This window comes from Mobula hypostoma, chromosome 25 (genome assembly GCF_963921235.1).
Source record: "Mobula hypostoma chromosome 25, sMobHyp1.1, whole genome shotgun sequence".
In the NCBI taxonomy this organism is placed as follows: Eukaryota; Metazoa; Chordata; class Chondrichthyes; order Myliobatiformes; family Myliobatidae; genus Mobula; species Mobula hypostoma.
Genome location: NC_086121.1, coordinates 25,051,421 through 25,078,036, shown reverse-complemented (window position 1 = coordinate 25,078,036; position 26,616 = coordinate 25,051,421). Strand labels below are relative to the sequence as shown.

General features: G+C 45.3%; 1 protein-coding gene across 2 annotated transcripts in view; it reads left to right on the top strand.

Moving 5' to 3' along the window:
* Positions 1-25,489, top strand: part of zbtb17 (zinc finger and BTB domain containing 17) — a 34,702-nt gene extending 9,213 nt beyond the window's left edge. Inside the window, exons 4-15 of one of the 2 annotated variants that reach the window (XM_063033418.1) lie at positions 1,001-1,171; positions 2,280-2,396; positions 3,419-3,681; positions 5,336-5,478; positions 9,093-9,393; positions 11,895-11,982; positions 14,461-14,577; positions 16,371-16,491; positions 17,382-17,512; positions 22,248-22,472; positions 23,545-23,625; positions 24,219-25,489. In XM_063033418.1, the coding sequence (XP_062889488.1) occupies positions 1,001-1,171; positions 2,280-2,396; positions 3,419-3,681; positions 5,336-5,478; positions 9,093-9,393; positions 11,895-11,982; positions 14,461-14,577; positions 16,371-16,491; positions 17,382-17,512; positions 22,248-22,472; positions 23,545-23,625; positions 24,219-24,496 (2,036 nt within the window). In that variant the 3' untranslated portion in view covers positions 24,497-25,489. The remainder of the gene's footprint in view (positions 1-1,000; positions 1,172-2,279; positions 2,397-3,418; positions 3,682-5,335; positions 5,479-9,092; positions 9,394-11,894; positions 11,983-14,460; positions 14,578-16,370; positions 16,492-17,381; positions 17,513-22,247; positions 22,473-23,544; positions 23,626-24,218) is intronic. The other variant, XM_063033417.1, reaches the window with a different exon arrangement.
* The last annotated feature ends 1,127 nt before the right edge of the window (positions 25,490-26,616 follow it).

Below are 26,616 nucleotides of genomic sequence, written 5' to 3'. Positions count from 1 at the left end.
ATTTGTTAACTTAGCTGCAGCAGCTCAATGCAATACATAATAAATATAGAAAAAGAACAAATAAGTAAATAAAATAGGTAAATCCATTACGCTGTGTGTGTGTGTGTGAGTGTGTGACAGAGAGAGAGAGAGAGAGGAATAGATTAAAGGTAGTACTGTATAACGCATGGCTCCAGGGTTGAACACCCCCAATGGGTTTTGTTTTCCTTTAGTAGGGTTTTTTTTCTTTTTGTCACAAAAAAGTTTTCAATCTTTTAATATGAATGTCTTTTTTTCTCTCTTTGAGGCATTGTAAGTGATGTACTCTTGTTAATTTTGGATTGATAAAAAGACTTGAAAATGAAAAAAAAGTACAAAAATGGAAATAAATATTAAAAAAGAGTGAAGTAGTGTTCATGGGTTCATTGTCCATTTAGGAATTGTCTGGCAGAGGGGAAGAAGCTGTTCCTGAATCACTGAGTGTGTGGCTTCAGGCTTCTGTACCTCCTCCCTGATGGTAACAATGAGAAGAGGGTATGCTCTGGGTGATGGGGTCCTTAATAATGGACATCGCCTTTCTGAGGCACCAGTCCTTGAAGATGCCTTGGATACTATGGAGGCTATGATGGAACTGACTAATTTTACAACTTTCTGTTGCTTTTGCCAGTCTTTTGCAGCAGCTGCCCCCACCCCCATACCAGACAGTGATGCAGCCTGTCAGATGAAATTCCTTTTCATCCCATGTGGATTCTGGGGGCCTGAATCTCCTGATCTGAAATGTGCAAAGAAGTAGAAGCCCTCATTAGGTGAATGAGCACTTGAGATTACATGTTCATTCCTGGTTAGCTCTTGTCCTGATGGTTCAAAGGGCCTCTACTGATCATACCCCCACTGCATCCGTTTATTAATGACCCCATTCCTTATTGTGCAATGGTAGAAACACATAATCAAAGGGTGGTGTAAATTACTAGTAGGTTGAGTTGCTGTCTCTCTAACTACTTTGACTCTGACTCTCATTCAGACGTGGAGCCGCAGAACAGTGACGAGAAAAAGGGAAAGGAACAGAGTGTAGATTCTCCTGGAAAAGAGAAGAAGCCAGCTGTCGAAGCGAGGGCAGATGGACCAGCAGAGTCAGAAGATGATGACGCAGCAATGGAGTTTGAAGATGATGAAGATGAAGATTACAAACCCGGTCAGTTGATGCCCCCTCACCTTATTGGGTCATACATTGGCCTGTAGGTTTACAAAGCTTTTCTCTTTGTTTCCATGAATTTTTCCACAGCTGGTTGGAGACTGGATGCAATTCACATGGCCTTGGCTCAGGGATGTCGGGCAGGCTGAGTCAGAAATGTGCTGTATGTGCTGGAGTCTTCAAGAGGCGTAGATTGTGCGTGGCTCGTGTGTACTAGCTATGACAGAGACTAAAAATCTGAAAGGGGGAAGGAGCATATGTTATAAACCCACTTAGTATTAAAATAATTTATAATAATTCAATTTCACTAAATTATGATCTGTTGTCAATAAGCATTGAAGTAGTTACATAGAATATAAGAACATAAGATTTAGGAGCAGGAGTCGGCCATCTGGCCCGTCGAGCCTGCTCCACCATTCAATAAGGTCCTGGCTGATCTCTGGCCATGGACTCATCTCCACCTACCTGCCTTTTCCCCATAACCCTCAATTCCCCTTCTATGCAAAAATCTATCCAACCTTGTCTTAAGTATATTTACTGAGGTAGCCTCCATTGCTTCATTGGGCAGAGAATTCCACAGATTTACCGTTCTTTAGGAAAAGCAGTTCCTCCTCATCTCCGACCTAAATCTACTCCCCTGGAATTTGAGGCTATGTCCCCTAGTTCTAGTCTCACCTACCAGTGGAAACAACTTTCCTGCCTCTATCTTATCTACCCCTTTGATAATTGTATATGTTTCTATAAGATCTCGTCTCATTCTTCTGAATTCCAGTGAGTACAGTCCCAAGCGACTCAACCTCTCCTCACAGATCTTGGTTTCTTCCCATTTCTGTCCTCACTGAATGTCATGCTCCATCTGTGGCCACTGTTAGCTTTAAGGAGGTGTGAGAAAGCAGCACAGTGTTCCTACAGTTCCTTCCTTCTCATCTCTCTCTCTCTCCCTCTTTCTCCCTCTCTCCCTCCCCTCCCCCTCCCTCTCCCTCTCTCCCTCCCTCGGGAGAAATACCTGGACTCAGCACGGGCATTGATGAACCACTTCACCTTCCTGTCCGCCAGTCACATCGGCGTTCTCCTTGGTTAATCGTTGCTCTCTGTTGTGCTTCTCTAGGAGACATGGTGAAAGATGCTGTGTCAAAGATATATGGAAAACGTCGGCACTTCTTTGCCAGGAAAAGCACTTCGAGTGACAGTAAAGACTGCAGTGCTGCGGAGAGTCCCAAGGAAGGTATAGTCCTCAGCCAGAAAGGTCGCTAGCCGGGTGGGCATACTGTACGTTTACTTATCTATACCTCTGGCTGGCACACTGGCACAGCTGGCACTGTCACTGTCTCACAGCTCCATTCAATCCTGACCTCTGGTGTGGAATATGCACATTTCCCCTGTGGCCACTTGGGTTTCCTCTGGGTCCCTCGGTTTCTACCCACATCCTAAAGACGTGCAGATCAGTTGATTAATTAACCTTAGGTTGCCCTTAGGGTGTAATGTGTGGATAGTATTGAGGGGTTGATGGGAACTTGGGGAGAAATGGACCCCCAATGGCTGGCACAGGCTTGTTGGGCCGAAGGGCCTGTTCCATAGCTCATATAACTATATGAGTAAAGATGCCTCCTTTTGTATGTAAGCCCATCCTTTCTCTGATAATCAGGTAAATGCAAAATTTGACCTTGGACTGGGTAAGGGTACCTTGGAACTGGTTGGTGCTATTTATTCACCAGTTGGATGATCAATATACGTTACATTGACAAGTGTCTCCCACAAACTGGTAATACTACAATTTGATTTTTAAGAATGCAGGTACGGCCTAATAAGAGGAAAGGGTTTCCACCCCTCCCCTCGCAGTAATTCCGTCCGTTCTCTCCTGAAACTTGACTCTCCATAGGAGCGGATTCCCTCTGGTATCTCAGCCAATGGTCCGCTTGTCCTCTAGAAGCTGAAACAATCTGTGCCACCAGGCACTCTGACCAAGAGGCGAATTAAAAGCCCAGTCTGATTGCTTTACTGAACGTTCAGGCCTTCCAGCAAGCGCTGATGAGATCAGGCACAGGAAGCATGGCTGTTTATTCCTGATCCTGACAACTGAGGGCAGCTGGCGGATCAGCTAACTCCACACGAGGCAAGGACAAAACCGAGGTTACGGGGCGAGAGCGTTAGTGCCAGGGCACTTTAGAGCAACTATTTTCAGAGTATTGCTTGCTGCACTGGGCTAAGGTACCGCTTTCGGGGATAATGGTTTGTTCATTTGCGCAGACATGGCAGATGATGAACTGAAGGAGACGGACACAATGGTGCATGATAACACCGACGTACAGGAGAATGGGAGTGAGTTGGCACACAGTCACGGAGACGGCCAGGCGCATTCTGAGTACAGCGAGAAGCTGGATGGTGCCTCAGAGTCGGATGCAACGCTGGAGGATCAGGACAGCGCTCACGATACCAGGCGTCGTCGCTTTGGCCCCTACATTGACCGCACCGAATCGCGTCCTTACGGGTCAATAACGCACAAGTGTAAGGTAATGTACCCAGTTGGATTACCTCTCTTGGTGTCTCACCCTGGGACAGTCAGTGCCACTTCAGTGCTGATTAACCAACCTTTTGTTTCCCTTTAACCATCTAACCCCTCGATCACCACAACCCTCCTGAGGAGACTGCATATAGCCAGCCGCAGACCTCTCAGTTATGACTAAAGGCATCCGTAAATCTTGAGAGACCATGGATCTGCGCCTGGAAAGTCTTCACTCTCCAGGGCAAGGTTGTATGGAAGACCAGCAGTTGCCCATGCTGCAAGTCTCCCCTCTCCACAACACCAATGTTGTCCAAGGGAAGGGCATTAGGACCTATACAGCTTGTCACCAGTGTTGTCGCAGAGCAATGTGTGGTTAAGTGCCTTGCTCAAGGACACAACACGTTGCCTCGGCTGGGGCTCGAACTCACGACCTTCAGGTAGCTAGTCCAATGCCTTAACCACTTGGCCATGTGCCCACCAGTTATGACTATGACTACAGTTATGGTCGGTTACTTAGGAGTGTGGATGAACAGAAGGACCTTGGGGTTCAAATCCATACATCCCTCAAGGTCGCTGCACAGGTTGATAGGATAGTTAAAAAGGCCTATGGGATGCTAGGCTTCATTAATAGGGGGATTGAGTTCAAGAGTAGAGAGGTCATGTTGCAACTCTACAGATCTCTGGTGAGACCACACATAGAGTATTGTGTTCAGTTCTGGTCACCTCATTATAGGAAGGATATGGAAGCTATGGAGAGGGTGCAGAGGAGATTTACCAGGATGTTGCCTGGATTGGAAAACAAGTCTTATGAGGCAAGGTTAGCAGAGCTGGGACTTTTCTCTTTGGAGCGTAGAAGGATGAGAGGAGACTTGATAGAGGTCTACAAGATTATGAGAGGCATAGATAGGGTGGATAGCCAGTACCTGTTTCCCAGGGCACGAATAGCAAACACTAGAGGGCATATGTGCAAAGTTAAGGGAGGGAAATTTAGGGGAGTCATCAGGGGTAAGTTTATTACACAGAGGGTTGTGGGTGTCTGGAATGACTTGCCAGGGATGGTGGTGGAGGCAACATTAGGGGTATTTAAGAGCCTCTTGGACAGGCACACGGATGAAAGAAAAATAGAGGGTTACGGGGTAGTGTGGGTTTAGTACTTTTTTTAAGGAATATATGGGTTGGCACAACATCGAGGGACGAAGGGCCTGTACTGTGCTGTAGTGTTCTAGTGTCTAGTGACTATAACCCTGCACCTCAAGTTCATGACCATTCATTGTTTGATTTGTCCCGGACAGTGCCATTATCAGATTCATCTGAAGGAAAGTTCGTCATACAGAGAGGTGAAGCAGACCAGGGATCTCTGGAAGAAACAGGGGTGGCCTCAATGAAACAGACAAAATTCCTTTTAGACTTGACAGGCTAGATTCAGGGATGTTGTTATGTGAAACCAGGGGGTGTGGTGGGTCACTCAGAATCGGGGGTCTGCTGGTCAGTTTAGAGAAGAGGGTAAACCCTGGGCAGCCTGTATCCCCCAGGCGATGGAGGCTGAGCCACTGACAGACATCTTCTGATCCTTGTGAAAATCACTGGATGAGGCGAAAGAGATGGAGGAGGGTCTCAACATCACAGCCATTTCAGCCCACTCTTGACATTCTTCTCGGCAGGACTGCGGGAAAGAGTTTACACACACTGGAAACTACAAGCGGCACGTCCGCATCCATACCGGAGAGAAGCCCTTCTCTTGCAGAGAGTGCAACAAGGCGTTCTCGGACCCTGCTGCCTGCAAAGCGCATGAGAAAACGCACAGGTACGGGCGAACCTCTGCTACCCTTGTAATGAGTGGGAGCAGTTCCTGAAATGCTGTGAGCTACCGGGGACGGAAGCAGTCCACCTGGTTTGAAAATCTGTGATTTAGAACTTACTGGCATTTCTGAGTGGGAACTGGTTTATTGTTACTGAGATACAGATCATACATACATACATACATAGAGGACTGCAGCACAGAAAGTCCCTTCAGCCCATCTAGTCCATGCTGAACTATCATTCTGCCCAGCCCCATCGACCTGCACTTGGATCATAGGCCTCTGTACCCCTCCCTTCCACATACTCATCCAAACTTCTCTTAAATGTTGAAATCAAACCCCCATCCACCACTTCTGCCGGCAGCTTGTTCCACGCTCTCTCTGAGTGAAGAAGATCCCCCCCCCCCCCAAATTCCCCTTAAACATTCCACCTTTCACTTCCACCTCTGTGGAAAAGGCATAATTGCATTTACCCTAACTATACCACTCATAATTTTATATGCTTCTATCAAATCTCCTCTCATTCTCCTGTGCTCCAGGGAATAAAGCCTTAACCTATTTAACTTTTCCCTATAACTCAGGTCCTCGAGTCCCGGCAACATCCTTGTAAATTTTCTCTGTACTCTTTCAATCTGACTGATAACTTTCCTGTAGGTAGGTGACCAGAACTGCCCACAATTCTCCAGATCAGGCCACACCAACATCTTCAACATAACATCCCAACTTTTGTACTCAATACTTGGATTTATGAAGGCCATTGGGTGCCAAAAGCTCTCTGTCTACCCGTGAAAGGTAAAAGCTGTTGTTTGCTTGCCATCCAGATGCATCATTCCAATCATAAGTCGATCGAGACAGTACAATGAGAAAGCAAAGCTGTTTGCAGAATACGTGTCCAAAGAAAGTACAGTACATACAGACAGACAACGTGCATGGGACATGACAAGGTTGACTGAATTTTTATGAAATAAAAGATCCATTCAAGGGTCTTATAACTGTGGAGTAGTGGCTGTCCTTTAGCCTGGTGGTCCGTGTTCTTAAGCTTCTATATCTTCTGCCCGATAGAAGGGAGGAGAGGAGAGGACGACGGGGCGGGAGAAGTCCTTGATTCCAAGGCAGCATGAAGTCAATGGAGGGGAGATGGTTTTCATGATGGACTGGGTTGGGTTCACAACTCATAGCAATCTTTTTGCGATCTTGAGCAGAGCAGTTGCCATAACAAGCAACACACATAAAAGTTGCTGGTGAACGCAGCAGGCCAGGCAGCATCTCTAGGAAGAGGTACAGTCGACGTTTTGGGCCGAGACCCTTTGTCAGGACTAACTGAAAAAAGAGCTAGTCAGAGATTTGAAAGTGGGAAGGGGAGGGGGAGATCCAAAATGACAGGAGAAGACAGGAGGGGAAGGGATGGAGCCAAGAGCTGGACAGGTGATTGGCAAAAGGGATATGAGAGGATCATGGGACAGGAGGCCTAGGGAGAAAGAAAGGGGGAGGGGGGAACCCAGAGGATGGGCAAGCAGTATAGTGAGAGGGACAGAGGGAGAAAAAGGAGAGAGAGAAAAAGAATAAGTAACGGATGGGCTACGAGGGGGAGGTGGGGCATTAACAGAAGTTGGAGAAGTCAATGTTCATGCCATCAGGTTGGAGGCTACCCAGACGGAATATAAGGTGTTGTTCCTCCAACCTGACCCAGACGGAATGTAAGGTGTTGTTCCTCTGACCTGACCCAGACTTCCTAGAGATGCTTCCTGGCCTGCTGCATTCACCAGCAACTTTTACGTGTGTTGCTTGAAATTCCAGCATCTGCAGATTTCCTCGTGTTTGAGTTGCCATTACAAACTGTGATGCAACCTGATAGGGTGCTTTCTGTAGTAGAAATTGGTGAAGGTCACTAAGAATGTTATGTTTCTTAGATTTCTAAGATGTGCCTTCTTGGTCAGAGTGTCCACAGAGCTTGAATAGGATAAGTTGCTAGTGATATTTCTAGCAAAGAACTTGAAGCTCTCAACCATCTCCACCTCAGCACTGTTGATACAAGCAGGGTCACGTGCTGAATTCCTCTTCTTGAGGTACGGCAAGAACAGAAGTGGTGGAAGTACACAATGGGTCAGCAGCATTTACAGGCACACCAACAGTTATTGATTCAGGTCAATACCCATTGATCAGAATTGGAAGACACTACGGAGAGAGTCCAGAGGAGATTCGCGAGAATGATCCCGGGAATGAAAAGGTTCATGTATGAGGAGCATTTGACGGCTCTGGGTCTGTACGCTGGAGCATAGCAGAATGAGGGGTTTCGCTGAAGCCTACATAGAATGGATGTGGAGAGAATGTTTCATATAGCGGGGAGTGTCTAGGACTAGAGCGTACAGCTCAGAATACAAGAACACATCCCTTTAGAACTGAGATGAGGAGGTATTTATTTAGCAAGAACGTGGTGCATCTGTGGAATTCATTGCCACAGTAACTAATCTTCGCAAATCTTGAGTTGAGGAGAGGGAAGAACAAAAGGGAAGGATTGTGAAAAGGTACAAGACAGGAGAGATTAAATCAAGGGATAATATACAAAACAGAATCAGGAGGCAATAAGAAAGATAAAGCAACAAAAGGTGTAAAGGACAACAGAATTGTTAAGTGCAGGGCGCTAAGGACCACTGACGTTTACATCAGTAACGTTGGGGGAGGGCATCAGTAAATATTATTGGGTGGAAATGGCAAGACCTTCCAAATAAATCAAAGGTTGTATTGTGGCAATTCAGAGAGAGAGAAAATGAAGAGGAAAAGGGCATTAGTGAAGGAGTTTCTGAAATGAGTCCTTACACTATACCAAAGTGAGCACAATGTTCATTAGAGAGGAAACCGCCAATCACGGTAAAGACTGGGCTAATTTAGTTGAATAATAAACAAAGAGGGAGAAACTGTCTGGTCCAGGTAACTCAATTTCCACATTTCTGAGGGAAGTTTGGCTGGAAATTAGGATAATTCTGTGAGTTTCCAATCCCTCACAGATACAAGAGTGATGCCTGAGATTGCAAACTCTGTTCTCAGTAAAAAGAGAGGGAGAGAAACCCTGGCATTTACTGACCTGTCAAGCTGGAAACTTGAACAGAACTTAATCTGGGACAAAATTAATATATAATTTTATGGGAATTATTACAGGAAAAATGATATGTGAAATCAAAAAAGGGATAACAGATGTATTTCTTAATTTTAAGAAGGCATTCGAGTCAGAGCTCAAACTGAAATCAGCAGATTTCTGGATTTTAAAAGAATTAAGAGAAATGGATAGGAAGATTCAACTCGATAGTCGAGCAGCAATGACGTTGTTGAATGGTGGAGAGACTCCAATGTGTGGAATGGTTTCCTCCTGCTTCACTTGAATAAGTAATTATATATTAATTTTAAAAATAACACTATTGTATTTTATATGGCTGCATGGATATAAATTTAAGTATCAGAAAGGAGTGGTTGACACTCATCTTTCAGACTGGAGATGTGTGTGCAGACTTTGATGTGGTGTTGTGTTGACTGGAAGCGCGAGGTGAAAGTTCTGGCCAGCAGCAGTGTGTGACCATGATCAGTGCAGCCCGTTTCCCGCTGACTGTACCTGCTCTGCCCACAGTCCAGTCAAGCCTCACTCCTGCGAGGAGTGCGGGAAGAGCTACCGGCTGATAAGCTTGCTGAACTTGCACAAGAAGAGGCACACGGGCGAGGCCAAGTACACGTGCGATGACTGCAGGAAGACCTTCACCACCTCCGGCAATCTGAAGCGCCACCAGCTGGTGCACAGTGGTGAGAAGCCCTACCAGTGCGACTACTGTGAGAGGTCGTTCTCCGATCCCACCGCCAAAATGCGGCACCTGGAGATGCACGATGCTGACAAGGTTCACAAGTGTCCCCACTGTGAGAAGCGATTTAACCAGGTAGGTCAGATCTCACTCCCCACCACTTCTCTTCCTCCCACCTCCTGGCGCCCACTGCTGTGAATGTCTTCGTGGGTCATTAACCCCTTCTCCACCAAGGCAGTCTGTTCATGGAGTGTGAGCAGGCTACGGGCTGACGGGGAGATTCTATTCCTGGCCTCGCTGGACGCCTGAGCAAGCTGAAGGTCACTGTAAAGTCATCAGCAGTGGGAAAACTCCCACCCCTTTCTGCAGGGTAAGAGACTGGACATTGTGAAACACCAGTCAGAATCTTTCTGCTCTGGGGAGCTGTGGTTCCTGGAGTTCTGTGTCACGAAAAGACAAGCATGTCCTGTCACTGGGATTCTCCAAGCTATTGATAGATCCGTGCCACTTGGTGGTCTGTGAGGATCAGACAGCATGTGGGGTCGTGGTAGACCTTGTCATACTGTAGAGCAGATTCAAGAAGATGTGTGGTCCACTCCTGCTCAGTTCTCATTTTCTTATCCCTTCCCAATCCAAAGCCAGTTGTGGCATTCTTAACAATGCACTGGCAAATATCCACAACTCATCCTGGGTTGGGGATGGTTTCAGTGTTTGCAGCAACTGCACCATTGTATCCAAACAGCAAATGTTTCCTACATCATACCATTGGGCTTTCAGGTTAAACTGACATTCAATTCAGAATCCCTGACAAAAACATCACTAGAATTCCTTTTCCAAGAATGGTTTGAATTTCTGAATCTAACCGGCGAGAAAGAATTAGGTTACTTTGTTCTGAACATTTGTACTGATATTCTCTCGTTATCTCAATCCCAGATCATGGAGATGAATTAAATATCAGTTACCCATTTCGTGCTCACGTTCCTGTCATTGAGCTCGAGCACAGTCCATGGGAAGTGGGAAGGTGGGAAAGTGGCTGTTGAAAGAACTGCTTAAGATGGACAACTAGTGTCTTGCAAAGATAGATCAGAATAGGAATCAGGTTTAGTATGTTGTGAAATTTGTTCTTTTGCTGCAGCATTACAGTGCAGTACATAAAAATGTAATAAATTACAATAAGAAATATTTATACACATAATTAATTAAAAGAATAATGCAAAAGAGAGCAAAATGGTAAATTTATGGGTTAGTTCATTGTTCATTCAGATGGGTAGAAGCTGTTCCTAAAACTTTGAGTGTGTGTCTTCAGGCTCCTGTACCACCTCTGTGTTGGTGGCAATGTGAAGAGAGCACACCCTGGGTGATGGGGAATGCCGCCCTTTTGAGACATCTCCTTTTGAAGATGTCCTCGATGCTGTGGAGGCTAGTGCCCATGATAGAGCTGGCTGAGTCTGCAGCTTTCTACAGCTTTTCCAATACCGTACAGTGGCCCCATCACCCCATCATACCAGACAGTGATGCAACCAGTTAGAATGCTCTCCATGGTACATCGGTAGAAGTTTGCTTGTCCTTGACAACATACAAATTCTCCTCAAACTCCTAATGGAATCTAGCTACAGTTGTGCCTTCTGTGTAACTGCATCAATATGTTGGGCCCAGGTAGACTGACATCCAGGAACTTGAAACTGCATATCCTTTCCCTCAGTGACCCTGAAAGTGGACCTCAACTTCCCCTTCCTGAAGTCCACAGTCAATTCCTTGGTCTGACTGATGTTGAGTGTGAGGTTGGTGTTGCGACACCACTCAACCAGCTGATCTGTCCCACCCCTGTACACCTCCTCATCACCAGTCTTGAGATTCTGCTGTGTCATCGGCAGATCGGCAAAAGATCATTCCATTTCTTTGGGTCACTCCTTAATAGGGCTGCTGGTGGCGGAGGAAGACATATCACTGACCAAACCTAGATCCCTTCTCTGACAACCTGGTTTGGTTTATATTTTCTACCCATTCATTCTCAGCAGCGTTCCTGATCTGACTGACTGCCACTGGATGTGCCCGTTTCATTTCTGCATGTTCTGCTGGGCACTCCCTGTGGCCATCGGTCACAGTTACAGTTCACCTACCTGTGGCTGGCTGTGAAGGTCAGAGTTCACCTACCTGTGGCCACCTGTGAAGGTCAGAGTTCACCTACCTGTGGCTGGCCATGAAGGTCAAAGTTCACCTACCTGTGGCTGGCCGTGAAGGTCAGAGTTCACCTACCTGTGGCCACCTGTGAAGGTCAGAGTTCACCTACCTGTGGCTGGCCATGAAGGTCAAAGTTCACCTACCTGTGGCTGGCCGTGAAGGTCAGAGTTCACCTACCTGTGGCCAGACACCAAGGTCAGATTTCACCCTGCCTGTAGCCAGCTACCAATGTCAGAGGTTACCAGGTGAGCAAACCTAGACCACCCATTGTTTTAACATCACTGTACCCTGACCATAGAGCCAAGGTTATTCCACCGTTGCGCTAAGAAACCTTTGGAGCATCACGTTGCTGCATTTTTATGCATTTTATTCTGGGCATCTTGATTGCTTATTCATTCCCAAGTCTTTAAAGATGTCATAAGCTGATAATGAAAATTGTCATTTGTGTTTTATAGCTGGGGAACTTGAAAGCCCACCTGAAGATCCACATTGTAGACGGGCCCCTGAAGTGCAGGGAGTGTGGGAAGCAGTTCACCACATCAGGTGAGAGCTGGGCTCGCCGACTCTGTCGCTCCAACTTTGTGAAAAGGCAAACAATTTCTCTGCGAATTCAACCCTATCTTGCCCAACCATGACAGTGGGGGTAAGCAATGGGGAAATATGCTGGGCAGAGTTATCTGACCCCAGCCAGAATGAGAGGAGAACTACTCCAAAATAACCTCCGTGCCACTGAGCCACCCTCTGCAAAGAAATTGTCCCTCAGGTCCCTTGTAAATCTTACCCCTCTCAGCGTGAAAATTTGCCCTCCAATATTTATTTCCTCTCCCTGAGAAAAAGACTGTGCACTTCAAAGTTGAAAGTAACCTAATTATCAACATACATATACTACCCTGAGATTCATTTTCTTGCATGTATTCACAATAAATACAGAGAAACACAACAGCATCAATGAAAAACTGCAGGTCAGCAAAGATGGACCAACAACCAATGTGCAAAAGATAACAATTGTCCAAAAAAAAACAGAAAATGAATAAATAACAAGACCATAAGACATAGGAGCAGAATTAGGCCATCTGGCCCATCAAGTCTGCTCCACCATTCAATCATGGCTGATCCTTTTTCTTCTATCTCCTCCTCACCCCCAGTTCCCGGCCTTCTCCCCATAACCTTTGATGCCATGTCCAATCAAGAGTCTACCAATCTCTGCCTTAAATACACCCAGCAACCTGTCCTCCACAGCTGCATGTGGCAACAAATTCCACAAATTCACCACCCTTTGGCTAAAGAAATCTCTCCGCCTCTCTGTTTTGAAAGGGCACTCCTCTATCCTGAGGCTGTGCCCTCTTGTCCTAGACTCTCCCACCATGGGAAACATCCTTCCCACATCTACTCTGTCTAGGCCTTTCAACATTGAAAAGGTTCAGTGAGATCCCCCCTCATCCTTCTAAATTCCAGCGAGTACAGACCCAGAGCTATCAAGCGTTCCTCGTATGATAACCCTTCCATTCCTGGAATCATCCTTGTGAACCTCCTCTGGACCCTCTCCAAAGCTAACACATCTTTTCTAAGATGAGGGGCCCAAAACTGCTCACAATACTCAGGGTGAGGCCTCACCAATGCCTTATAAAGCCTCAGCATCACATTCTTGCCCTTGTATTCTAGACCTCTTGAAATGAATACTAATATGGCATTTGCCTTCCTCACCACCAACTTAACCTGCAAGTTAACCTTTAGGTTGTTCTGCACAGTATCTCCCAAGTCAGATCTGCATCTCAGATTCCTGGATTTTCTTCCTGTTTAGAAAATAGTCTGCACATTTATTTCTACTACCAAAGTGCATGACTATGCATTTTCCAACATTGTATTTAATTTGCCACTTTATTGCCCATTCTCCTAATCTGTCTAGTCCTTCTGCATCCTACCTGTTTCCTCAACACTAACCGCGCCCCCCTCACCAATCTTTGTATCATCTGCAAACTTGGCAACAAAGCCATCTGTTCCATCATCTAAATCATTTATATACAGCATAAAAAAATGGTCCCAACATCAATCCCTGCAGAACACCACTAGTCACTGGCAGCCAACCAGAAAAGGATCCTTTTATTCCCACTCGTTGCCTCCTACCAATCAGCCAATGCTCTGACCATGTTAGTAACTTTCCTGTAATACCGCAGGCTCTTAACTTGGTAAGCAGCCTTATGTGTGGCACCTTTTCAAAGGTCTTCTGAAAGTCCAAATATACAACATCCACTGCATCCCCTTTATCTATCCTACTTGTAATCTCCTCAAAGAATTCCAACAGGTTTGTCAGGCAGGATTTTCCCTGAAGGAAACCATAATGACTTCATACTATCTTGTCCTCCAAGTACTCCATCACCTCATCCTTAACAATTGACTCTAATGTCTTCCCAATCACTGAGGTCAGGCTAACTGATCTATAATTTCCTTTCTGAATAATATTGAGAACATGAGTTGTAGAGCCCTTGAAAGCATGTGCAGAGGTTGTGGAGTCAGTTCCATGTTGAGGTGAGTGAAGCTAACAACTTTGGTTCAGGAGCGTGATGGTTGAGGGATAATAATTGTCCCTGACCCTAGTGGCATGTCGGACCTCGTTCCTCCACCTGTACCTCTTCCCCAATGGCAGCAACTAGAAGAGAGCGTTTATCCTCTCTCTTCCCCTCATGATTTTAACTTGTCTTCCACCAACTAAGTCTTGGTGGAGCAGACTCAATGGGCCAAATGGCCTAATTTTGCTCCTATGTCTTATGATCTTCCTGATCTGGGCTCTTGTGAACCATGACTCATTCCAGCTTTACGGAATGTATAACACTCCACTGGGAATTCTGCCATGCCTTGCTCAGATGTGAGGTTGAGGAGTTAAGTGAGGGAACTTATCACTCTCAGCAACATCAGACGCTGTGCTGGTCTGCTCTTCAGAGCTGCTTTGGGGCACTCCTACCAATTTGTTAGAGTCCCCTTCGTTCAATTCAAGCCCCAACCCCATTTGGTTTTCTTTTTCAGGAAACCTGAAGCGCCACCTGCGGATCCACAGTGGAGAGAAGCCGTACGTCTGCCCACACTGCCAGCGAGCTTTCTCTGATCCCGGAGCGTTGCAACGCCACGTGCGCATTCACACAGGTATCCGAGTGACGAGATCGCGCTGTTCGGGTGGTAACATCGGAGCTTCGCCCACCCCGCCAAATAAATTCACGTTTCACGTTCAGGGGAAATTTGTTATGCGGTAATGGCTCTGCCACTTCTCTGTTGACGGAGGCCTCGAGCTGCGTGTTAATCATCTGACTGTTGGCTGGGTCACAGCCAAAGCTATAATCCTGGTCAGAGTGTGGTTGTAATCACATCGGAGACTGCTTGGCCTGCATCCCCTGGGGGGGGGGGGGGGTAGAGGACATGTTCCTTTGATATTACATCATGTCTCTTTGCCCTGTGACCCTTGCAGCCAGCTGTGAATGTACATTTACCAAGTGCCAGCTGTCTGCTGCCTTTGTTCCTTTTTCCCTTTGAGTAGATTCCCACGCCACCCAGAAGCACAGTAAGAGTTTGATATGGTAATTACAGATACATTCCCGGCTGCTTCCCCAAGCACGCAGACCACAGAGGTCCGGGTTCGACCCCTCTGGGCGGAGGAATGATAGTTCAGGTGCCACATTAGCTCAGTCGTGTCTCAGTCAGCAACACTGGTAACCCTGAGTCAGAAAACTGTGAGGTCAAGGCCCTTTCCCGACAGCGAGCACAAATAAAACTGGCTGACATTCCAGTCGAGTAGTGGGGGGGCGGGGGGGGGGGAGCTACACAGCAAGCATTTCAGATGAGATATTAAACTGGCCTTTTAGATTAACAGAGCACAACTGTTTTGAGGAAGGGCAGGGAACATACCCTGGTGTTTGGCTGTTTATCTCTCTGTCAATCATTTATCATACCGCCATTCCTGTGAGCATTTTGGCTGCTACGTTTCCTACATTACCTGAATGCCCATGCTTCCAAAACAGGACATGGTTTGACTTTTGAAGGGCACTACGGAAGTGCTAATTCTTCTTCGTCCTGGTGCCCCGTGAATCACTTGCAAACACATAGAAATCGGGCATGGACAGGGCTGGGCTTGGGCCAGGTCCCTTCTTTGCTTACAGAACCTATTGGCGCCCACTGCTTGGATTTGCAACTTGGCTGAGGGCATGTGTACTCCTGGAGTGAACCTCAGGAAGTATCAACAGCTCCGGGAAGAGAGATGGAAAGTTGTTGGTCAGATGAGCTGAGAGATGAAACTGCCAATTTTTCAGGTCAGACATCTTACAACTCTTCTGAAGAAAGGGTTTCCAGCCTGAAATGTTAACTGTTTCTCTGCTGAGTGTTTCCAGCATTTTGTTTCAGATTTCCAACATCTCCAGGTTTTGTTTTCACCTAATAACTGGGAACAGTGAGGAGCTCGTGTGGGCATGTGGCCAAGTGGTTAAGGCATTGGACTAGCGACCTGAAGGTCGTGAGTTCGAGCCCCAGCTGAGGGAACGTGTTGTGTCCTTGAGCAAGGCACTTAACCACACATTGCTCTGCGACAACACTGGTGCCAAGCTGTATGGGTCCTAATGCCCTTCCCTTGGACAACAGTGGTGTTGTGGAGAGGGGAGACTTGCAGCATGGACAACTGCTGGTCTTCCATACAACCTTGCCCTGGAGAGTGAAGACTTTCCAGGCGCAGATCCATGGTCTCGCAAGACTAACGGATGCCTTAAGTGAGGAGCTGAGTTGTCCATTAGACCAGGGATGAAGATCTCCCATTCTGCCACTTGCCCCCTTTTTTTTTTCCCCCTACGTTCACTTCCTTGCTCCCTTTCCCAGGTGATCTCAGACTTGTATTTGTCGTTGCCCTCCCCGCCATGTTTCCTTGGCTGCATTAAGTGTGCTGTTTTTTTTAACAGGTGAGAAGCCTTGCATTTGCATCATTTGTGGGAAGAGCTTCACGCAGGCGAGCTCCCTGATTGCTCACATCCGACAGCACACCGGGGAGAAACCGTACGTCTGTGATCGCTGTGGAAAAAGGTCAGGAACAGACATCGGCCACGGCAAAGCATTATCAGTTTCGATTAAAGTTATGAAATTTGAAAGGTGAACCTAGATTGGGTCCCTGGAGAGGGAGGAGCAGCTGTTAGGGAGGTATAAAGCAGTAAGAGTTTCTCAGGGTCGACCGTAGATATTGCATTGTAGTTGTCTACGTGATACACAAGCCAGGGCACTTCGATATGGAACGCAGGCTGTGACCGTGCAGCGGGTTCCCCGTTGTCACTGAATGCAAAGGCAGGTCAGAGGCCGATGTAGTTGGCACCAGTGCCGTGGCAGGAGTTGCCAGTTAGCGCTGAACTCAAGCTCCAGATTTTCCCTTGGTTTACTTCTGTAGCCCTCCCTGTGAGTGGTTTCAGATCAGAGTTTACCTTCTGCAAGATGAGCAGCCGACCACGACTGATTGGCCCCATCTGCCCGAAGCGACTGGTTTTAAGACACCATTAACCGGTCTTTGCCCCTCCTCCTGGGTAGCAATTGTTCCACTGGGCTTAGTAGCTAAGCCACGCGTCAAGGCCAGGAGCTGGACTTGGTTGTCAGAGGCTCTTTGAGACGCACGCCTTTGGGAACATCTAATAGGTAGTGGGAACTTATCCCCACTACCTCACCCAGCTATGACAACCTTAAAGAGCCATATGTCATATATGTCTGACGTACAGTATATATCTAGGAGTTAAACAGATGTAAATAGTGCTTGTGTACTGAGGTTAAGGTTATATTGAAGGTTATAATGAGCTGAGTCATTTTGGGGTCTCCGTTTCTGGATTCTGAAATAAACCAACCAGTTCTGAGGGCTACAGTGGAGATAAAAATTCTCGGGGACTGTTTGAGCTTAGTCCATCCATTTATTCTTTTTCTCCCTCTCCCCTAAGATTTACACAGTCCAGTCAGTTGGCCAATCACATTCGGCACCATGACAATATCCGGCCGCACCAGTGCCACATCTGTAACAAGGCGTTCGTCAATGCCGGTGACCTTGCCAAACACGTCATCATCCACACAGGTGAGCAGCTTCTGGATCCCTCTGACCCTTGTCTGTCTGTCTGTCTTTGGCAGATCTTAACTTTGAACTGTTTCAAGAAACTTGCAGCTGCCAGAACAAGTCCCCTTCATGTGTCAAGATTCCTATTTCTGGTATTAATACTAATTTCATGTCTTTTGTGTAAGTAATGGGTCAGTTAGCCTGGGTTTTGCAGTCGAGCAGTTACCTTAGCAAGCTAATCAAGTTGCCAGTTCCAATATCTGAAAAATATAACCATATTTTTTTTCCAACTTTTGCAAAAATATAATTTGTTCTGTGAAAAGGGAGAGCCTTGTTGTGTCTGGTTTATGTATGACTCAGGCATTGATTCAAGGCACAAAAAGTGCAAAAAACCTCAACAATAAATGAAGAAGAACTCAGAACAGTTTAGTAAATGCATAACTATACTGCAGTTTCATGGCCTAAGTTTTGTGTCTATTTGGAACTAAGGCTGAATGTCTTATTTCTGGAGCTGTAAGAAGCAGTATAGGCACATGAGCTTCAAAGTCACACATACATTAGATTTTGCTCTTCACAATTTCCAAAACATCATTTTATGTTTCAACCCTAGACCAGATGTCACTTGGCACCTGGTTAATGTAACATCACTGGACTTATGAATCTAGTCATTCATAATTTGGGGCCAATTGATGTGCAAAGAGTACAATCTGGATACTGGTCAAACAATATGTGGTATTACCTGAGTTTTGGTTGAAGTGCCACAATTAGAATTTTCAAAGACAGAAACTTGCAAGGTATAGAAAAATAAACACAAATTTTAATGATTTATTAGGGTGCTTAAAAAGCAGTTGTCAATGGGAAATAACTTATAAATATTTTAAATATTTTCATTTGTCACACGTACATCGAAACACAGAGTGAAATGCGTCATTTGCATCGATGTCCAACACAGTCTGAAGATGCGCTGGGGGCAGCCTGCTAGAGTTGCCATATCAACGCAGCAAGCCCACAACTTACTGAGCCTAACCTGTACGTCCTTGGGAATGTGGGATGAAACCGGAGCACCCGGCAGAAACCCACATTGTCATGGCAAGATCGACACAATCCTTACAGACAGCGACGGGCATTCAATCCCATTCTTCCAAACGCTGGCTCTGTAAAGCGTTGTGCTAACCGCCACACTACAGTGCTGCCCTCAGTATCATTACCTTATGTTTAAGAATAGAGCGTCTTGAAAATATTCAGCTGATAAGAAAGAGGCAGCCTGGATCTGTAATGGGTAGGTATTAGTGGCATACTGGGATGCAGTGGCCACCTTGGGTCTAACCAAAGGTGTAATTGTTCATACTTTATGTCCTTTTTTACAATTGCAAAATACTGCTGGTTGTCAAGATCACTGAGTACTGCACTCCCTCAGTAGTGATGGAGCCGAACTTATTACGTACTGTAGTTGAATTGTCACCTGGACTTGTTCCACACTGTTGTTGTGCCGAGGGGTTGCGCAGTGCAAGTGATTGTCTGGGACGTTTTTCTTGTGATTGCAAGACCCTGTTAGACATTGGTAATGTAGAATAGTGCGAGTCTGGTTCACCGGTTCATTGGCGAGACGGACGGCGGGGGGTGGGGGGGGTTGAGTTGCCTCAGTTGTGCGGAGGACTAGGCCCTCAAGCCGCGGAGCTGCCTGAGGCAGCCATCTAGGAGGGGAGACGCTGAGGCAATATGGGAGAGCAGAAGCCTTTGTGGGTGCACTGGAATCTGTGCTGGGTTGGAGGCTGGCCTCTCCCGTTAGTGCTGCTCTCCAGTGTGTGCTCATTAGAAGACCAGGACCACGTCCTGTGCATCATCATTCTACAGGCCGTGCTGTTCAGGGACTTGGGAGATTTATAGATATATATTTTTTGTGTGTGTGACTGTATGTTATCTGCTATATGTGCTATGTGCTGTATGGTGTTGGTAATATGTCTTGCACTTTGGCCCCAGAGGAATTCTGTTTTATTTGGCTATGTTCATGTATGGTTGAATGATAATTGAATTTGAACTTCAATGTAATATTTGATGGACCTCATTAAATCTTTTGCTGAGGTGATCAAAATATGCTTCTATACTTCCAAAATACATTGAATAAAGACTTTTCATAGTAGTCTGTTGGCTAGAATTGGAACTCACAAAGCAAATGGCAAAACATTGACCTGATTAGGAAAAAAGCGGAGAGGCAAAGGGTGCAGAGTAGGGATGGTGGTGAGATGCTCAAATTGACAGGATATGACACAGGCTCTCCCAAAGTGAATTCATATATTTTCAGTGTATAATGAAAGATTTAGGTGATGTGGTACCCAGTAGGTAGGTCTAAGATAGGGGTCCCAACCTGGGATTCACGGACCCCCTGCTTAATGCTATTGGTCCATAGCATAAGAAAGGTTGGGAACCCCTGTTCTAGGCCAATATCAATGAGGGAAGAGAAAACAGGTGAAGTTTTAAATGGTCAGAGACTAAAAAGTATCACTCATCAGAGGGACCTGTGTGTCCTTGTACATGAATTATAAAGTAGGTACAGCTGACAAATACAAAGACAGATGGTATTTTGGCTTTTTCTTTTTTTTTCCTTAATTTTATTTTTATTTGGATAAGGAATTCACAAATATCATGTACTTTTTTCACACATATAACCTTTTCCATTTTTTTATATGTATAAAACTATAATTATTTATACATTCTTAAGTACACATTGAGATGATATAAAAGGAAATTAGACACTTAAATAGATAATTATGTACTGTGGTAATTCTAATCTATTAGGCTAAGTAATGGTATTAGTTGTTAAGAAAAATGGTAATAATAGTTTCCATATAACTCTTCTGGACCATTTCCACTGGTCCAAAATGTTGTACATAAGCCTATGTAACAACCATTGTAGGTGTTTATATCCTAATTTGTTCATGCTTGCTCCTGCCCGCAGACATAATTATCCAATTCCTATGTACTTATTTACTTAATTTTTTCATTTTTTATCCCTTTCCCAAATCTTTCCCTTTACTTGTGTTAATTCTCTATTTTCCAAAAGAAAACAAGAAAAAAAAGACATTTAGACTAGGGGTGCTTACGTTAGCAATATTACTGTGTTGATGAGAAGAGCAGTATAAATCATTAGGAGAGTCATCTAAAGTCTGCTCGCATTGGGGTTATATATTCAATCCATTTATTCCAGATTTGATAAAATTTTTCTTTTTGAATTCTATTTTGGCTTTTTCTATGGAAGATTTGAATGCAAGGCTAAAATCATCATACTGAAATGATGGAGTCTTCTTGTGAGACCTCGCCAGTACATCTCTGGTGTCCTTACGTAAGGAAGGGTTTACTTGCAATAGAGGAACTGCAGCGAAATGTCAATAAATTTTTTCCTGGGATTGGGGAGTTGTCCGAGGAGAGACGGAGCGGAGGAACCCTATACTCTCTGGAGTTTTGAAGATAGAGAGGTGCTCTTTTTAAAAACGTACAAAATTATTCAAGGGCTTTGAGAGGATGAATGCAGCTCCCCCCCAGCTGGGCTGTTGGAGCCAAAGGTGTTGGCCAATCCTGACAACGATGAAAGAAATTGCTTTACCCCGAGATTAGTAAACCCTTGGAACTCTGTACCAAGGGGACTGAAGAGGCTTGGACATTTAAGTGGAGATTAATGGATTCTTGGATTTTAGGGGAATCGGGGGATCTGGGAAAGTGATGCTGCGGTAAAAGATCGGCCTTCAGCTGAAGTGGATGCACACTTACTTTTTCTCGTGTTCATGTGGCAAATGGATTTTGATGTTGGCAAATATGGGGACATCTATTTTGAACCCTAAAAAGACAGCAAGTTAAAAGCAGTGGGGGCGGGGTGTTTATTCAAAGGTAAACACAAGAGATTCTGCATTGGCTGGAAATCTTGAGCAAAGTGCGGGAGATAATCAGCAAGTTAGGCAGCTTTTACGGATGAGAATAAATAGTCAGTTGTTTATTCCTCTCAATAGATGCTGCCTGATCTGCTGAGTTCCTCCAGCATTTTGTGCGTGTGTTGCTGAGGGATCCAAAAAGACGTATATATAGTTGGTAAAAATGTAAAAATATTAAAGGTGTTTAGAAAAGAAAATGTTGGCCACGTACATTAATTAAGTTGTAATTTTATACCATAGCTATAAAAGCCCTCTTTAGACCACACCTGGAAGTGGGCGTAAATACTGGGGTATTAATTAAGCCTGGAGACAGAGCGGGGCAGATTGAGTTAAATGACTCCAAGCATTAAATTTAATATAGGTTCCATTCCTTGGAATTTGAAAGTCAAGTGGTAACTTGATTAAATGTCTACCTGGAGAAGACATAGAGGGTATGTTTTTGTTGGTTAGACAAGCTAAGACTTGGATATGTAAGCTTTCTTGAGCAAATAAGGAAGCACTTCTACATACATCTACAATCCGAAACCTGGTTAAAGAGTGTCGTATAATATAAGGTATTGTAAAAACTAATACATATTCTGGTGTCTGCCTGTTGCATATTGAAGATAGCCAGTTAAAATCTATTGCATATCTGGATTCTTTAAAATGAGAGAACATTCTGAGGCTTGATTAAAGTAAGACTGTACCATCTAGGATCACAGCAATGAATACCAGTGAGAGTTTGGGACCAATTTCAGTTGCGTTAGGGCTAAACCAGTGAAGGTAGGTTGTTTATGGGGCATAGTTATTGATTATTCATTACTGATCCCAGTAACCATCCACTTCGTGTGCAGGTGAGAAACCCTATCTCTGTGACACATGTGGACGAGGTTTCAATCGCGTTGACAATCTCCGCTCACATGTCAAAACTGTGCACCAGGGAAAGACCGGACTGAAAAAACTCAAAAGTAAAGATGAAGATGAGGAAGAAGACAGGAATGTTGTCACTGTTACAACAGATACCATGGTTACCTTGGCAACTGAGGCACTGGCTGCTACTGCTGTGACCCAGCTAACTGGTGAGTGTTGCTGTTGCTATGGCTTGATACCAAAGGTATTGATACCAAAGATAGATAGATTGGACTTTAAAACATTGAAGGCTAAAACCTAGGTATTAGAAAGTGAGGCAACACACACAAAATGCTGGAGGAACTCAGCAGACCAGGCAGCATGTGTGAGACGCTTCACCAGACTGGTGAAGCGTCTCAGCCTGAAACGTCGACTGTACTCTTTCCATAGATGCTGTCTGGCCTGCTGAGTTCCTCCAGCGTTTTGCGTGTGTTGCTTGGATTTCCAGCATCTGCAGATTTCAGCGTGTTCTCTATTAGAAAGTGACTTCAACCAGCAGACATCTGTGGCACAATGTAGCAAGGGAGTCTTATTTTAATCTAACACAGCCAAGAAAACTGTTCTAAGCTTTGCTTAGTGTAAATAAATAAATAAAACTAAATATAGTTGCCACTTAAGGAAAACTACGGTGGGGCTGTGCAGGGAAGGGCCGCAGTTCAGAGCCACTTGTGTTAGAATCCCTTGAACTATTTACTTTAAGTTTGTAAATCTGATGTTGTATTGATGTTAATTAATGGAATAACATTACTCGCTAAGAGAATGTTGGCGGGAACAATTTGTGTTTATATATTTTAGAATGTTTTGTGAATAGATCATATTTTGTAATAGACAAATTAGCCAGTACGGCTGGAGTCTGCAATGTGAACACCAGTGTAAGTTAGGGTCAGCATGGCTGAGTCACATGGACAAGGCTGTCATTAGCCAAAAGACGTCCCAAGTTGTGATTATCACGCGGGACTGCAGATCCTGGAGCCTGGAGCAACATACAAACTGCTATTGGAACTCAGTGCGTGGAACAGCGTCTGCAGCGGGAAATGGACAATCAACATTTCATCTGGACTGCAAGTATAGAGGAGACACAGCCAGCACAAAGTGTATCAGACAACAGATAGAGGCAGGTCATTGTGGGTGTTAAGGTATCTGTCCCCGTCACTGATGATGTCTCCGAGTTCCGGTTAGTGTCCGGTCTCCGTATTCCTGGCCGTCACCATCAGCATTGTTTTGATTGCTGCTTTCTTTCAGTGGTCCCGGTGGCAAGCGCGGATGAAACGGAGGTCCTGAAGGCGGAGATCACAAAAGCAGTCGAACAGGTTCAGGAAGCCGGTGAGCAGTAGGGGAGGGAATCAGGGATTTGTCAAAAGGGCTTCACTGTTGAAATCACCTGAACAACGAGACTACGGGTTATTGAATAAACACTGCAGCCTCCAGTCCCTTTCGCTAGTTGCCCACCACCTTATCTGCATTGTAACTCACTTACACCTGTTCCCCCTGACTATTACTTGCCAGCCATTCTCCTGCAAGTGTAGTGTTGTAACACAAACAGTGCAACAGCAGAATTGCACAAGGAAAACTTGCAGCACCAGCAAGATAACAGTGATCATATGCCTGTTTAGAAATGTTGGCCAGGGCACAGGAAATAACCCTCCACCCTCTGCTTCAGAATGGGACCATGGCATCTTTTACATCCCCCATAGAAAGCAGATGGGTGACTTGACTTAACCCATTTGTAGACTGCCACTTCTCTCCTTTGGTGTAGCACTGGAAAGCTGCCTAAGTTTTTGTGAGGCATAAGTTTGAATTGAAATAAAAACCATGCTTTACTTTAACTGTATGAATGGGCCACTGTCGGCCAATAGACTGTAGTTCAGTGCTGGTCATTTTAGTTACGCCATCTTCATTGGCTGTTTCCTCTGCAGATCCGAATGCTCACATCCTGTACGCCTGTGATTCCTGCGGGGAGAAGTTCCTGGATGCCAACAGCCTGGCACAGCACGTGCGCATTCACACAGCCCAGGCCCTGGTCATGTTCCAGGCAGACACAGACTTTTACCAGCAGTACAGCAATGGCAGCTGGCAAGCCGAGCACGTCATCCAGCCGGGAGAGCTCCTTTTCCGAGCTCGAGATGGGGCGGACATCCCAACCTCCGCTGCCGAACAGACTCAGGTACTGAGCTGCCAGAATCCATCACAGTGAGGGATTGACCCAGGAACCAGGGGCACTGTGCTAGTCATGTCACGTAGCAGAAGTACTCTGTTCCATCAGCCATCCTGAATGCTGCAATCCAAACACAGCCTGCTCATTAAAGAATTGGAAGCTGTAAGACTGGCTCCATGACTGCAACGGAACATGTTACAGATCGTTCATGTGCTCTGCAATCTGTAAAACTGTATCTAACGTAGACAGCAACACTAAAAGTTCACAGCTGGAGGACCGTGAGGGAATGCAGTCAGGATGAATAAAGGTTGCTACACGACTGCGAGGGGGTGACTTTTACGATGGTCTCTGCTCTGTTTTCTTATTGAGTGCACTAGGTCCAGCACTGTTTGGGCTGGGAGAGGGGAGGGGGTGGAAACGAGCTTTCAGAATTTCATGGGACTGAATTAGAAGTCAACATTATGTACTCCACAGGATCACTCTGATGTATTATTGTTAAGTACTTACGAGTGATTAAGCTATTTTACCTCCTATGAGCGAGGGCCAGTTGGCAGTCACATCTTTACCACACAATCTGTGCACTGGATGCAAGACATTGTTCCATGCTGTGCCCATCACGCAGACCGGTAATAAGGAAAACATGTTGGACAACACACTGCAATTGCCAGTGGCTGAAAGGCTCACTGCAGAAAGACCCTCCTAAAGCACTTCATGCATCAGAATTCAGCAGAACTTATTTATGTAAGGCAGATGCTATCCACAAGTAATAAAGTGGAAGCTGGTCATAAAGTGATTCTGTTTTTGTTATCTCACGGTTCTGACGTTTTGTAATTTAATGGGATTTCACTTTCAAAACAGGATCGTTGCCACTCGGAATCAGGGATCCGATTTAGGATTTGAAGATCCTGGCTTCCACAGGGCTGTTAAGTGAAAGGAGAAACGAGGCATTAATAGAACGATTACTGCTATTGAGTCACTGAAAAAAGCAACTATTTTCACAATGTGTGTCACCATGTCAATATTTTGATCAGTTAGCAGAGTATATATTTTAAAAGAAAATACAAAATGCATGTCCTCTTCTGAGCTTCATGGCTGTCTTTCTCCAGGTGGACTGTAGTTCTTTTTCTCCGGTGCTTGGTATCCTTGATTGTAGCTTTCACGTGATTGAAATTCTTGCACATTTTTGGCACACGGACTCTCAGATCATTGTCGGGTTTCTGCAATCATCTTGGTTTTAGACTTTGTCTCCATTTCAAAGGGCCATTGTGTGTAATATGCAGCGTTGCCTCTGGGTTCAAACTGAAACTGACGGGGTGGGGAGGGATGGTGTTGATGGGGGTTGTTACTCATGTCAATTACAGCAACTCTGTGCTGACCATAGACAGGTGGGGTGGGAACATGAGAAATCCAAGGTCTTCACAACTATTTATGTTCAAAATGATTAGACTCTGCACTGGAGGTAGACAATATCTCCCTATCCCCAAGGCCTTTGAAAAGTCTGACGAGCTGCAACAGTACAGAAATATTCCTTGACTAGAACAAATACTCAAGGATACCTGAAAGGCAAGTTGAATGAGACAGCTCTGCTGATACCAAAGGAGGCTGTAAGCTGCTAGTTTTAGTTAAGCCTCCCTGGCTGCAGGCCAATGAATCATTCAGTCCTCTACTGTGAAAGCCAATAATTGTTGGTTCTTCTCATTAGCTGCTCCCTGGTGGGTAACAGTCACTGAATACTTTCCACACAGCCTTGCTCTTTTGTGCACTCCCTTGCTAGTCTGAGAAAGACTTAATTTTCACAGCATTCTTGTGGTTGTATCCTTTTGTCTCCAGTAATTAGAATAGGGGACAGAAGATGTGGTTGTTTGAAGTTGGTATGAATGCCACATATGATTCCTAAAGGACCAGGCACCTGGTAATATCTCTGATTTAAACCATAAGACATAGCAGCAGAATTAGGCCATTCAGCCCATCGATTCCACTTCGCCATTCAATCATGGCTGATCCTACATCCCACTCAAGCCCATACACCTGCCCTCTCACCATATCCCTTGATCCCCTGACCAATCAGGAATCTATCAACTTCCGTTTTGAATATGCCCACAGACCTGGCCTCCACCACTGTCTGCGGCAGAGCATTCTTCAGATTTACAACTCTTTAG